The sequence below is a fragment of the Glycine max genome, chromosome 20 (assembly GCF_000004515.6).
Source record: "Glycine max cultivar Williams 82 chromosome 20, Glycine_max_v4.0, whole genome shotgun sequence".
NCBI lineage: Eukaryota > Viridiplantae > Streptophyta > Magnoliopsida > Fabales > Fabaceae > Glycine > Glycine max.
In genome coordinates, this window is record NC_038256.2 from 47,831,530 (window position 1) to 47,846,026 (window position 14,497).

General features: G+C 36.2%; 1 protein-coding gene across 9 annotated transcripts; it reads right to left on the minus strand.

The window, feature by feature from the left end:
• Nucleotides 1-1,285: 1,285 nt before the first annotated feature.
• LOC100817175 (uncharacterized protein At2g33490) lies at nucleotides 1,286-11,624 on the minus strand. Of its 9 annotated transcripts, XM_014772786.2 has the most exons (12): nucleotides 11,452-11,592; nucleotides 11,145-11,323; nucleotides 10,987-11,059; nucleotides 10,833-10,907; nucleotides 10,674-10,735; nucleotides 10,529-10,597; nucleotides 10,261-10,289; nucleotides 9,968-10,175; nucleotides 9,615-9,866; nucleotides 7,411-7,530; nucleotides 2,390-3,383; nucleotides 1,286-1,477 (listed from the first exon to the last, which is right to left on the minus strand). In XM_014772786.2, the coding sequence occupies exons 2-11, from the start codon at nucleotides 11,253-11,255 to the stop codon at nucleotides 2,397-2,399; spliced, it is 1,986 nt and encodes a 661-aa protein (XP_014628272.1). In that variant the 5' UTR covers nucleotides 11,256-11,323; nucleotides 11,452-11,592; the 3' UTR covers nucleotides 1,286-1,477; nucleotides 2,390-2,396. The 9 variants fall into 9 exon arrangements, with proteins under 9 accessions (XP_014628272.1, XP_040869567.1, XP_014628273.1 ...); XM_041013633.1 differs by lacking the exon at nucleotides 7,411-7,530 and having other exon boundaries at nucleotides 11,461-11,615; XM_014772787.3 differs by lacking the exon at nucleotides 1,286-1,477 and having other exon boundaries at nucleotides 2,154-3,383; nucleotides 11,474-11,624.
• Between the last annotated feature and the right edge of the window lie 2,873 nt (nucleotides 11,625-14,497).

Sequence of the window (14,497 nt, forward strand, 5' to 3'; positions counted from 1 at the left end):
CTTCAATGCAAAACTCAACAACGTAATACATGGACATTTATTTCAATAAAAATAAAATAAACGTCCACCATTGATGAGTGAATTAACAATAACTAGTATAGAAATCCCGTGTCATGGGGATATATAGTATTATTAATTTATAATAACTTTAAATTAAATTTATTATATTTTGTAGAGTTAAATTTTTTATATAAAAATATTAATGATGCTTATATTTTTTAATTTAAATTATTTTATAAGCTTTTATTATATCTTGTTGAGTACTGTCTATATAATTTTTAAATTTTATTATCAAATCAGTTATGTTACATAAATAAATGTCTTATTTAGTTATTTATGTACGTACATAATTTTTATTTTAAATTAATCAATCTTTTTGAATTATTAGTCACTTAAAATTTAGACTGATGTTAATCAATAATTTAAATTGTTACCATAATTACATTAAATGAATATTATTTAATTCCATATTCAGCAGCATTTTATCCCGTATATATTAGGAAAAAAAATCAAAAGTAAAAAGAAAAGAATCAAATAATATCATTGTTCTCAAACTTCATATAGCATGATTTAAAATATAAACTTAAACTACTAATAAACAAAAGAACAATGATGGAGAACATATTTCTTTTAAAATTTCTACTAATATATTTCTTTTAAAATATATACTTGAAAAAAATTAATTTTATATTAAATTATTTACATACATAATCGTGTAATTTTTCATATTTATATTCGCATCCATCTTAAATTAATAGCCACTTAAAATGTTAGACTCATCATAATCAACAGTTTAAATTATTTTCATAAATAAATGAGCATTCTATGTTTAATTTCATATTTATTAAAGTATTTTCACAAATAATCAGATAATTTAAATTAATCGACTATTTTAAATTTTGGATTGATGTCAACCATTGATTAAATTATCTCATAAGTAAACGAACATTATAATTTAATTATATATTATATATTTAACTGCATTTTGATAATTTCCATCTAAATTGAATTATTTCTTGAAATATTCCATATTAAAACATTTCCAAAAATGATTGCATCATTAAAAGGTTTTTGTCATGTAAATAGATATACTATTAAATTATTTGTTATACAAAATCATCTATTTTTTTATCAATCTTTTTAAATTAGTGATCACTTAATTGTTGGACTAATTTAATCAATAAATTAATTGCATGCAAATTATAAGGAGAAGACATCTAAGGTTTTTAGATTCAAGTGCTCTAAAATGATGGCATGTGATTGAAGGAGACTAAAGCAAGGATGGTTTGATAGATAACGACAGTTAAAGAATTATAAATGGAATATTTACAAATTTGCAACTGTACCAAACTATGAGAAACAAAATTTGACCCTTTCGATGTTGAATAGGGCTTATCTTCGTATACTTGAAAGCAATTAATCTGCACAAGTACCATACCTGGGCCATTGGATATTCTTAATATAAGCATGTTCATCCCTGAAAATAGGAAATAAATATTCAAGTCTGTCATAAACCAAATTTTCGTAGAGGATTATTGGTATTAAAAACAATAATAAGGCAATTTTTATATGATTTTGGGTTACATTCCCTTCAATTAAAAATAGAAACCCGCCTATTACACTTGCACGTGTAAAAACATACACCAAGCTAGTTTATAAAGTTGGGATGAAATAGAATGATATTCGTATCATTATTTGGATATTTTATGATAAAATATAAGTTTCTATTCCATTGTTTCAGAAGTCTCATCCAACCCAAACTTTGGGAGGAGGGGGAGCAAGAGGGTGGACAAAAAACAGTATTGGTTGGAATAGGATGAAATAGAATCCATAATGTTCCATTCCATTATTTCTAATTTTAAGGATATTACTAACTAGTACCCTATGAACAATGGATAAGGAACATCTACTATATCCCAGTAAAGGCCTATAAATACTTAGAAATTCAAGTATTAAATTATTATTGTGTTTTCGAATTTCAATATAACACATGCTTTTCAGTTCATTAAATATTTCTACTTTTGCTTCCTTAAAGGTGCTCGTTATCCTTTTAAGAAATCCAAACAACAGAACTAATGGCATTTCATTTCAATCCTTTCTACCAATTAAAAACATAGCTTAAAGATCCTGTGATTGCACTTTAAATAGATTCATTTCCAATGCACATTTGTAGAATTTATTGCTTCAAAAAGATTCAATGTCAATACACATTTCTAGAATTTATTTGTATAGAGGTATCTAATGATAGAACTTAATCAATAAAATGTTATCCTCCATCCCAACAGGGCTTTCCAAGAACTTAATATTATAGGATTAAGTATTAACCCCATGCCCAATTTTTCTCACTTGAAACCAGGTAATGAGAAGAAGACTTTTTCATAAATATTACCTCCTGACTAGACAGCCTGAGCAACAGTGTCAGAGCCATCTGATGATGGCTGACTAGTAGATAAAGCAATTTGCATCAGAGGAGGAGAATCAATATCCTCAGAAATTGTTGATTTATTAGGGTCTTCTAGTGGTCTTGAGTCATGTATTGCTGCAACTTTAGCACCACGATAAGATGTAGAGAAACTTCGAGCCATGGCTGAAGCAGGCATCGGCAATGGAGATGCTGCATTTGATGTAACCAAATAATTTGCAGCAGAAAGCTGTGGACCTCGGGACACCAATGGACCTGAATGACCCACCAAACCTAAAAGCTTAGAATCGGATGGGGAAATGGTTGGAGGCCTTGGAAGTTCATGAAGCTCATTTATTTTAGGAGAAGATGAAAGAGGGGGAGAAGCACTGGGAGATACTTTTGGAGATGATGATGGAGGCTGAGGAATTGAGGTCCGTAAAAGAGGTCCAGAAAACAATTGGACACTTTCTAACGAGACAGGCTTGGTTGGCCATGCATTACTTACCAATGGACCAGAAAAGGCATGTCTTTTGATCTTTTTAGAGTAAGCGGTAATATAATCATGACTAGAGGATAAATTACCATCGATTAAAGGAGGTGGCAATCTTGAGTAGGCAGTATTGCTGTTACTCTCCTTCAGTACAGACTGTGCATTAGGACCAGATAATCCCCCATCTCCAAAAATGTTTTCATATTTCTTTTGTTCTAGTGGGGATGAATGCCATAAATTCTTCATAGGCTCATTTAAATTTGTCTTTATTTTCAAAGGTACTTGATTACTTGACCTCATAGATATTGAACTCTTCGCATCAACTGGTGTAGGCAGCACATATGAATTGAACTTCCGAGATAAAGTTGGCCGCATCTGTCTCAGCTTTTCGCTAGAATCACGCTTATTATCAACAAAAAGTGGGGCAGATTGGCTAGCTGACCTAACCTTGAAGGAGAATGAATTCCTGCAAAGCCTATCCAAGTTTTCCTGCAAATAAACAACGTGCACATTCATTAGAGTTAAAAAAATTTAGATAGGAAGGACATTAAATAATCTCATTTCCAAATGCATCAAGAAGCTTCCACTTGAGGAGGTCTTGTATCAACATGTGAAACATTTCCAGTCCTAAATCCCAACAACCTAGGCTTTTGTTTTTCCTTCAAGCTTTAGTCGAACCTTCGGGAAATGTTAAGTTCCACCAGGTTCAACTGCAGAAAAGCATGCACAACTCAACATATCAAAATGAGAGTAATTAGGTCAACGTAAGTGCTTTACAGACAAAAATCTAAAACCAAAAATATGGATCTGATCCAAAATATTAACAAGCATAAGTTTAGCGTACAACTTCCATAGAATTATATGCAAAGACAAAGAGATACTAATATTCCAGATTATCTTCAGGATGTTCATAGTTCTTAATCCATCCTTCAAGATTTCCATCCAAACTGAATTAGTTGTGCGACCAAAAACAATAAATCACATCTGAAAAAAAATATTATGGATGTGAAGTTCCTGTGCATAAGCCCATTGACTACTTCGCCTAGAAAATCTGACTCTAATCCCTATTTTGATTTTAGGTTAAATGAATTTTTTTCATCTAATTTATTATTTAGGTTCAACTAGGTCCTCTAATTTTTAAAACTAATTTAATTTGGTCCTCTAGTTTCTTTTTGATTCAATTTAATTTTCTAATTTTTAAAATCGATACATTTTTTTTTGGGAAAATGTATATTTTGTGGAGGTTTAAAACCACCGTGATGGGTTTGAACCACCACAAAGTGTGATTTCTTACGATTTGACTGAAGGATCAAATTGAATCAATTTAAAAAATTATAAGACTAAATTGAACTCAAAAAAATTAAAGAATCAAATTGAATCTAAAAAATAAATTGGAGGACAAAAAAAACTAATTTAACCTGATTTCAATCATTTTTTTCTTTAGCAAGTATTTAAAACTGCATCTGTTAGGAATAAACTAAAGAGAAGGGAGAGAATATGGGGAGTGGATAGCAGAAGGAATAAGAAAGGCTGTTAGAGGTTTGTATAGGATGTTAGGTGGAATAGTAGACTAGTTGAGCCAGGGGTTATTAATGAGACATGAAATCATAAGGAAAGAAGAGAGTTCTGAACAACTTAGAGAAAATGATCAGCTACAGCTCTTGTATTATTCATCAATGGTAGTAGCTTATATACATGTGATGCATGGTTGTTATAACCGAAAGCTAACTATCCTAACCAATCTAACCAATCTAACTGATACTGTTAAGAGCCCCCCTCAAGCTGGGAATGGATATTCATCATTCCCAGCTTGTTACAAAGGTGCTGAAAAATGGCAGGTGACAGGGCCTTGGTGAATATATCTGCGAGTTGCAGGGATGATGAAACTGGAAGGAGTTTTATGAGAGCCGAGTTAAGCTTCTGTCGGACAATATGACAATCTATCTCAATGTGTTTGGTTCGTTCATGGAAAACGGGATTTGTGGCTATTTGGATTGTTGACTGATTGTCGCAATATAAGGTTGCTGGTTGAATGAATGTGGCGCGAAAGTCTTGAAGCAGAAAAGTCAGCCATTGTAGCTCGCAAGTAGTGGAAGCGAGAGCGCGATATTCAGCTTCGGAGGAGCTGCGCGATACAGTTGATTGCTTCTTTGATTGCCAAGAGACAAGAGAAGAACCAAGGTAAACTAAGTAACCCGGAGTGGACTTCCTTGAGTCTTTGCACCCTGCCCAATCCGAGTCACTGAATGCTCGAAGTTGAGGAGTGCCTGTGGCGGCGAAGAAGAGTCCTGAACCTGGTGTACCCTTGAGGTATCGGAGGATGCGAAAGGCGGCTTGAAGATGAACATTGGTGGGAGTGGCCATGTACTGGCTGAGTTGCTGGACTGCGTATGTTATATCGGGTCGTGTGTTGGTAAGGTATATGAGTTTGCCTATCAATCTTCTATAGGAGGAAGAAGACTCAGCTGAAAGAAGACTTCCTGAATCTGCTTGTAGCTTTGTGGAGTAATCCATTGGTGTTGAGTTGGGCTTGCAACCTAGCATTCCTGAATCACTTAAAATATCCAATGTATACTTACGTTGACATAGATGGATTCCTTTAGAGGTGCGTGCAATTTCGAGCCCAAGAAAGAACTTTAAATCCCCAAGATCCTTGATTCTGAACTCGCGATCCAAGAGGGTGATCATAGTTTGTATTTCAGCTATGTTGTTTCCCGTGAGGATGATATCATCCACGTATACTAGGAGTATTGTAGTGATGACTCCTGTGAAGCGCAAGAAGAGGGAGTGATCTGCATTCGACTGTTGAAACCCATGAGAGCTTAAGAAGCTCGATAACTTCATGAACCATTGTCTGCTAGCTTGTTTGAGTCAGGGACCGTTGAAGATGACACACAAGCTGTGGATTGTCAACCGAAAGTCCTGGAGGTATTTGCATATACACCTCTTCATCAAGTTCTCCATGGAGGAACGCATTGTTGACGTCCAGCTGCCGTAAATGCCACTGGTTGAGCGCAGCTATCGCAAGAAGAAGACGCACCGTGGTGAGCTTTGCTACCGGAGAGAACGTGTCGAGGTAATCCAACCCCTCCATTTGGGTGTACCCCTTTGCAACTAATCGCGCCTTGTGCCTCTCTATGGAACCATCTGTCCGATACTTGATTTTGTATATCCACCTACACCCAATAGCTGTCTTGTGAGGAGGAAGAGGTGTGAGTCTCCATGTGTTGTTCGATTGGAGAGCCTGTAACTCGACCTTCATTGCCTTAATCCAGCAGTCATGGCGAGAAGCTTCGGTGTATGAGGTAGGTTCTGCTGTTAAGGAAATGCTCATGACGAAATTCCTGTGTGCAGGTGACAAACGTGAATATGAAAGCACGGAACTTAGTGGGTAACGAACAATCGCTGAAGTATTTGGTGTAGATGAAGCAAGGTCTCTGTGATAGTCTTGGAGATATGTTGGGGTGTTTTTGGCTCTTGTGGATCGCCTAAGATGTGGAAGAGGTTGCTCATTTGAAGGTTCATTGGATGATGGTACTGATATTGTGGGTTGTGATGAGCAATTTTCTATTTGTGGGTCAAGGTTCTTGCCGGAAAAGGGTCCCGGAGAGGGAGCTGAATGTTCTGAGTTTATATGCTGGGTTTCAGAATAGTAAGGAAAATGATCCTCATAAAACGTGACATTTCTAGATACGGTAACATCATTAGAATGCAAATCATATACAAGATATCCTTTCGTATGCGTTTTAAAACCAATGAAGATGCATGGGTGTGCCCTAGCATCAAGCTTTTGCCGATTTGCTTTGAGCGTATTAATGTAGCACAGACCCCCGAAAACACGAAGGTTAGAGATGTCACATGGATGCTTATGTAGCTTTTCGTAAGGTGAAATATTATGCAAGTATGGTGTGGGGATGCAATTAATTAGGTATGTGGCATGTGGCAAGGCGTAACACCAGAAGCTAGGTGGTAGGCTCGCCTGAAATAAGAGTGCGCGTGTGATATTGAGTAGATGCTGATGCTTTCGTTCTACGATACCGTTTTGTTCTGGGGTTTCAACACATGTAGTTTGGTGAATGATTCCCTTTGATGCATAATAATGATGCATGAAGAACTCGATCCCATTATCACTTCTGATGATTTTAACTTTGCCATTGTACTGTGTTTCAATGAATGTAATGAAATTCATAATGACCTGTCGCGTTTCAGCTTTAGACTTCATGAGATGTACCCATGTGAAGCGTGAACAATCGTCGACAATGGTCAAGAAATATTTATGCCCATGCATTGATGGTTTTGAACACGGACCCCGTATATCCATATGAAGTAAATCGAAAGCATGAGATGCATGTGAATTACTAAGAGAAAAAGGCATTTTCTTGTGCTTCGCATAATGACATGTGTTGCAGACAAAATTCTTATTATTTCTTAGAAGAGGATAGTAGGTTTTCATACATTGTATCCTTTCAGCTGATGGGTGACCTAACCTAAAATGCCAAAGATCTATGGGAATTACATTGCATCGAGGATGAGTGATAGTAGAGTTCACAGCTTTGGTGGTTAACTGGTTTGGTATCAGGTGATAGAGACCATGCTTTGCTTCAACTATACCAATCTTCATATGGTTGTTCATTTCCTGCAGTACACATGATGTAGAAGAAAAGATTAATTCACAATTAATAGAAGATACAAGCTTTGATATTGAAATAAGGTTGAATGTGAAAGAGGGTATGTAAAGAACATCGTGTAAGGTTATGTTGGACGAGAGCTGGACAGTTCCTGAGTGAGTTGCATGAACATATTGACCGTTCGGAAGTTTCACTGTGATTGGATTGATTCGTTTATGGGAATGAAGATTGTGCAGGGAGCAGGTTACGTGATCTGTAGCCCCTGAATCTAATATCCAGGAGGTGAGAGACGCACTGAGAGAAAGTGACATACCTGGGTTTGTTGGATTATTGACGGTGCATGATGAGATTGAAGCCACCTGTTTGGGTTGAGTGAGTGCCGTGTTCCCTGCGGATGGCTCCTGGATTAAGGCAAGAAGTGCCTTGTACTGCTCAGGGGAGAAGCGAACGAACTCATGAGACTCGTGATGCTGAGCTTGATCATCAGTGGCTTTGCTTTCAACTGCCACTACGTTGTTCACGGTGGTCCTTCCACTGTAAGGCTTGTATCCCGGCGGGTACCCGTGTTTCCGATAACAGACATCCACTGTATGTCCTATCTTGCCGCAGTGAGTGCATGCTTTTCTTCCATTACTCTTATTTCTTGCATCGTAATTAGAGGGCACTCCATGCTTCTTATAACACGTACTTTCCACATGACCAATGCGTCCACAGAAATCGCAAACGGTCTTAGCAGCGTTAATGGAGATATCTTTGGGTTCGAAGTTAATACCTGGTCCGGTGTTACCCAGTAGTTGCCTTTCCTGTTGAGCTACATAGGAGAATATTTTGGATATAGTGGGTATGGGATCCATGAGAAGAACATGAGAACGAATATTTGCATACTGTTCGTTCAGGCCTCGTAGGAACTGCATGGCTCTATCCTCGAGCTTCCGTTGCGCGATAATGGTGAATGCGTTGCAGGAACACCTGATATTACAGGAACAGATGGGATCGGGTCTAAAGTTCTCAATCTCATCCCAAATTACGCGTAGACAAGTGAAATACTCAGTCACTGTAAGTGTGCCTTGTTTCATTGTTGAAGCTTCTTGCTGAAGGTCGGAGATGCGCAGAAGATCACCTTGTGAATATCTTGATTTCAGATCGCGCCAGATTTCTTCGGCTTTGTCCATCCAAAGTATACTTTGACGTATGGAGGTGGCCACCGAGTGAACTATCCACGAGACAACCATATTGTTACATCGACACCACGCTCCATGCATTCTATCTGTTTTCAGAGGTTCAGGCGCGCTGCCATCTATGAACTCTACTTTGTTCTTGGCACTTAATGCGGTGACCATGGACCTGCTCCATGAGTGGTAGTTAGTCGAATCTAGGACTGGAGAAACAAGGGCAGTGGCCGGGTTCTCGCTCGGATGGAGGTAGAGATAACTCTCCATGTTGTTGATGGATGTTTCATTCATGGTGGATTTCTGTGGGTAGTGGGAGGAGGAACGAATGCGCAGCAGAACTCTTCACTAGAAGAGCTCTGATACCATATTAATGAGACATGAAATCATAAGGAAAGAAGAGAGTTCTGAACAACTTAGAGAAAATGATCAGCTACAGCTCTTGTATTATTCATCAATGGTAGTAGCTTATATACATGTGATGCATGGTTGTTATAACCGAAAGCTAACTATCCTAACCAATCTAACCAATCTAACTGATACTGTTAAGAGGGGTTAAATAACAAATTGTAAATTATATACAGGAAGTATCTTTTGGGGAAAATAATCTAATCTGAGCACCATGTTTGGTGTAAAGGGGAAGCCCTAGGAGGAGAATACTTTCCTTGATTTTTTGGATCTCAATAACAGAAACCCCTCTTTCTCTTTCCCTCTCACTCTAACCTTACTTCTTTGCCTCTGAATCTACTCAACTTCCCATCACCATATACTTGTCCATCACCAGCTGCATGTGCAATTAATTGCCTACTGGTATTGATGCTGGTTTGTTGGGATGGCTGCTCGATGTTCATTTCTCGGTGTGATTAAAATATGCAAAAGGAGGGGGAAAAGATTACAAATTCCTAGTTACAGAAGGTAGTCACCTTCATTGAGTTCTCTAATGTAGAATCATCTTGCTCGCATTCATTTTGTGCATAGTCAAAACTCAGCTCCCCATCATCATTCTCATCATGACTGTCATCATCATGATCTACATCATCTTCATCTTCATCCTCATCCTCATCCTCTCCTTCAATACCAATGAATTGGTAATCAATGTGATGCTGCTCTGTTACTGATTTTACATGTGGCTCCACTGTCTCAAGAGATTTAACTGCTTTCTTGAAGAAACACAACTGTTTTGGGGGGATAAAGGAGAGCATTGGCCATGGAAATAAACATTAAAAATGAATAACTCTCTCAGGTTTGAAAAAGAAATATTGGGAGTAAGCAAAACCTGAGCTGCATGGTGACGTGCTGCCTGTGTTAGAAGGCTCCATGATTGCCCTTGCTTCAGAGATTTCAAGCGGAAAACAAATAATGTAGCCTCCTCGTCATATTCATCACGAGCAATTTGCAAGTGCTGCAAGGAAATATTCTCTGCTTTTCCGCTTCTAGACCTACCTCTTTCTCTATATCTTGTTAACATGGACTCATATACTTCTCTGCAGATTATCCACAAAAAAAAAAATAAATAAGGCACGAATCACATTCAAAGACAAAAAGTATATCCAATATAACACTTCAAACCTTTTTTCATCACAGTGTTGCTTCATATCCTGCTTCAACGTGAAGAGAAAAAAAAATCAGTATAAAAAATAATAAGGGGCTCTATACAAAAAAGGATAAAACAAGATATGGTAGATTCGACAAACACACTACCATAGTGTTAAGAGTTAAAAATATTAGTAAGCAAATAAATAGGGCTTGAACACGTTAGAGATTGTTGTTGTACTTGTGCGTGTCTCCATATTTGAATACAGCAGTAAGAGGTTGGATTAGATAGAATAGAACAAACCTCAACAATTCGAAGTTCATTGAGAAGAGAGTCTGAAGGAATGGTAATTGTCTGGGTGATATGAGAGCGCTGAAATTGCAAAGGTAAAAAAAATTTAGAAAATCATAGAGATTGTTGAAGTTTCAGAGGAGTAGCGAGTACTGACATAGTTATCAATAAGCTTCTGGAGTTGAAACTGCATTTTACCGAGCATTATGAGAACTTTGCCTGCGTGAGTGCATCCAATCCAATAGGATATAGGAAGGAAGAGAAAGTTAGTTGATGCATTGAGTATTTATGGGTACGTGAGGGAAGGGTATAGTACCGCTTTCTTCGTCGTCATGCAAGGCGGTTTTCTCAAGAAGGCAAGAGCCCAATTCTCCCAAGGACTCTGAGAATTCTGTAAGATAAGAAAGTTTCGATGATGATGATGATTATTATTCTTAAAAAGTGGAAAATAGGAGAGGCAGCAGACCGACCATAAGCACTGTTGGCGGCCACTGCTGCCGCGGAAAGCAAGCTATCGTGGCAGTCTCTCATGTCTTGCATCTCCTGCAGTGGTGTGTGCACCAACATTTCAATTTCAATTTAAACCCTAAAATTAAAATTGTAGGAGAAAATGAAAAAACCACCTTACCTGGGTAGCCTGAGCGAGCTCCTCTAGCTGGGACAAAGGCATAATGTTTCTGCGGTCACGCTCATGCTTCTCTACCGCCAGAACTCCCAACTTTCTAAGAGACCTCTTCATCTTTCGTATTTCTTCTATTGGATTGGATTTCTATGCGATTGCAAATCAATCAGCGATGCGAGGTTTATCTGATAATAATTGATTAATTGAGTTGAGTCAGCAAGGCGAATTCGCAATCAAGAATAGATTACTGAAGGTGGGTCGGTGATTGTGTGAGTCGCAATGTGGCATAACAAATTTAGTTTAGTTAACATACGATACAAACCAGCTTCGCTGACCTCCCAAATTCCAAATTCCAATTGCCCATCCCATCAAGCAACTTGGCATCTTCTTTGCAGTTAGCAACCCTTTTTCCCCACACAATAAACTATTCATTTCATTATTAATGTCTTTTGCTCTTTCTTGACTTTTTCCTTTTCTCTACCGCGTTTCTCTTACTCATAGGCTTACCATGGTGAAAAATTACACTGGTCTTTGATAAAAAAATTTCTTTTGTGTTTTTAATATTTAAAAAGTTTTATCCGACACTATCAATTAAAATCTGTTGACTACGTGATCGTCGTCGGACATATTGACTAATGTCTCGTACACCCGTTATCTTGGTAGAATTACATAAGATTTAAAAAAATGTTTAATTAAGATTTTTATTTTTTAAAATGAGTTTATTTAGTCCCATTTAAAATTATTTTTTTCTTTTTTTTTTGAAAAAAATAGATCTGATGGAAGAAAAATATGACTAAATTGTACCCATATTAAAAAAAAATTAAGTGAATCATTTAAAAAAAACACAAATCCAATTGAACCTTTAAATAATAAGGACCAAATTAAATCTAAAAGAACAAGATTAAAAATAATTAAGCCAAATAACTATTTAAAAAGTAATTAAAGCAATATTTGTGAGATATTATTAATAGCTTGAGGACGAGTGACATATTATTAACCCGACTTCACAATAAATCAATTAATAAAATAAATTAAAAATTAATATTATATTTTTATAAATTTTTATGCAAAAAGATTTTTATAATTAGGACCACAAAAATACTACCATAAAAAATAAGATTGGTTAACTATTTGTATATTGACCTAATTACAATTTAAAAATATAATTTATTGACATAGTAATTTTTAAATGATTAGTTGAGAACTATTTTATTAACAGGTTAATCTAAGTGATATGAGATTCATATTCTTTCCGTAAAATTTTGAATTTGAATTTTGTAAAACTTTGTAGATGAGAAAATGATTAAAAGATACTTCACACAAATATTATTGTAATTGTAATAAATAAAAAAATAGAATAGTTTTCTGTTGAAAGGATGTTATTGAATCGAAAATATAATTTATTAACACATTAATTTTTAAATGATTGGTTAAGAATAATTTTATTAGTATGTCTTGATCCAAATAACAATAAACTCATTCTTTTTAGTAAAGTGTCTAATTTGAATGTTATGAAACTTTGTAAATAAAAAATATAAAATGTGATTAAAAGATTTTTTTTACTGATGATTAAAAGATATTCCAGACCAATATAACTGTAATTGTGATAAATAAAAAATAGAACAGATTTATGTTGGAAGCATGTTATCGATTTCCATGGTCAATGAATATATAATTTGGACTTCTCATAATGCAGGCCCAAAGCACCCCCGAAATGTTTGACCGTTTACAAATGGATGCTGCAAAACAAAACATTCATTTCAAAGCAGTTTCGAGAATACAAGACCAGACCATGATTCATGAACGGGACTTTCAGAAATGAAGACAAACCCTCCGTCTTGGTCAACAAAACGTGTTCCGTAACTCCCAAGCCAATTACTCTTCAATAAACATTTTCTGCATCCACTCCTCCTGCGGCCCAACCCTTAATAATTCAAAGGACAACACTTGGGCGCAGTATTTTTCATGTTGTTTTCAAATCAAAGGTGGGGAGTTTGACTCTACTTGTATAATACACTCGTTAACATTTAATTAAATCCTTTGTTACATAGATTATTAAGGTGAGACTTCAACTCTAATTAAAAAATACCACCTATTAACTTATATGATTTTTTTAAAGGACCAATAATACTTATATGATACTGTATCCAAATTTTGTCGTAATTCAACTCATGCAAATTTTATTTTCATTTGCTGCCAACAAATGCAATTCAAATACTAACCACATTAGACAAAAGATAGTATTGGATGCTAGCAATTCCTATAATAGGATGGTAACTAGAAGCATTTCCAAAAGAAGTCACATAATGCCTAAAGAAGACGAAAAAGCTACAATAGCCACTGTTATTTCTCCAGTGAGAAGATCTCCCAGGCTATATAGTCGTAGATAATGATCTGTCACATAAACTAGTGGTGGATAGTCAAACTTTTGGTTGAAACAAGAAATACGTATTGTTAATGTAAAGGTGTTTGTGATAATTGCATTTCTATCATAGCTACATAACATATTTATAAGGATTGACATCCGTTAAGTTTATTCCATATGTATTGGGAAGGTATGGTACTTTTTACGTATCAATACCAATGTTATACTGATTTAGAATGATTTGTATTTTTGAACCTTGATACTATTTCACTTTAGAATGAATTATTTGTATTTAAGAAAAGCTTTGGGCTCTAGGGTCATTTAAAGAGCTTATTTGAGCTTGACTATTATATAAGCACTTAAGTAGGTTTTTTTGTTAAGCTCATGTATGTGACTTATGCCCTCATGTGATATCTTCTTATTAAACAAGTCTTTTAATAAATTGTTTACCCAAATACAACCTTAATACCTTGTCTTGAGTTCTTGTGTAAGCCATGCTACATGGGTAAAAAAGAATATAAACAAACAATGCTTGATTGGGCTTAGGGTTTAGGGTTTACGATTTGGGATTTGGGTTGAGGGCTTGGGGTTTGGGGGTTATGGCTTGGGATTTAGGTATTAAGATTTAAGGTTTAGGGTCTGGGGTTTGGGGTTTAGGGTTGAGGGGCTAGGGTTTATGGTTTAGGGGTTAGGAGTTAGGGTTTGAGGTTTAGGGTTTAGGGCTTGGGGTTTGGGGTTTGTGGCTTAGGGTTTAGGGTGTAGGGTGCAGGGGTTAGGGTTTAGGGTGTTGGGTTTGGGGTTTAGGGTTTAGGGTTTAGGGTGTAGGGTTTAGGGTTTAGGGATTAGGGTGTAGGGTTTAGGGTTTAGGGTTTAGGGTGTAGGGTGTAGGGTGTAGGGTTTAGGGTGTAGGGTGTAGGGTGTAGGGTTTAGGGTGTAGGGTGTAGGGTGTAGGGTATAGGGTGTAGGGTTTAGGGTGTAGGGTGTAGGGTTTGTG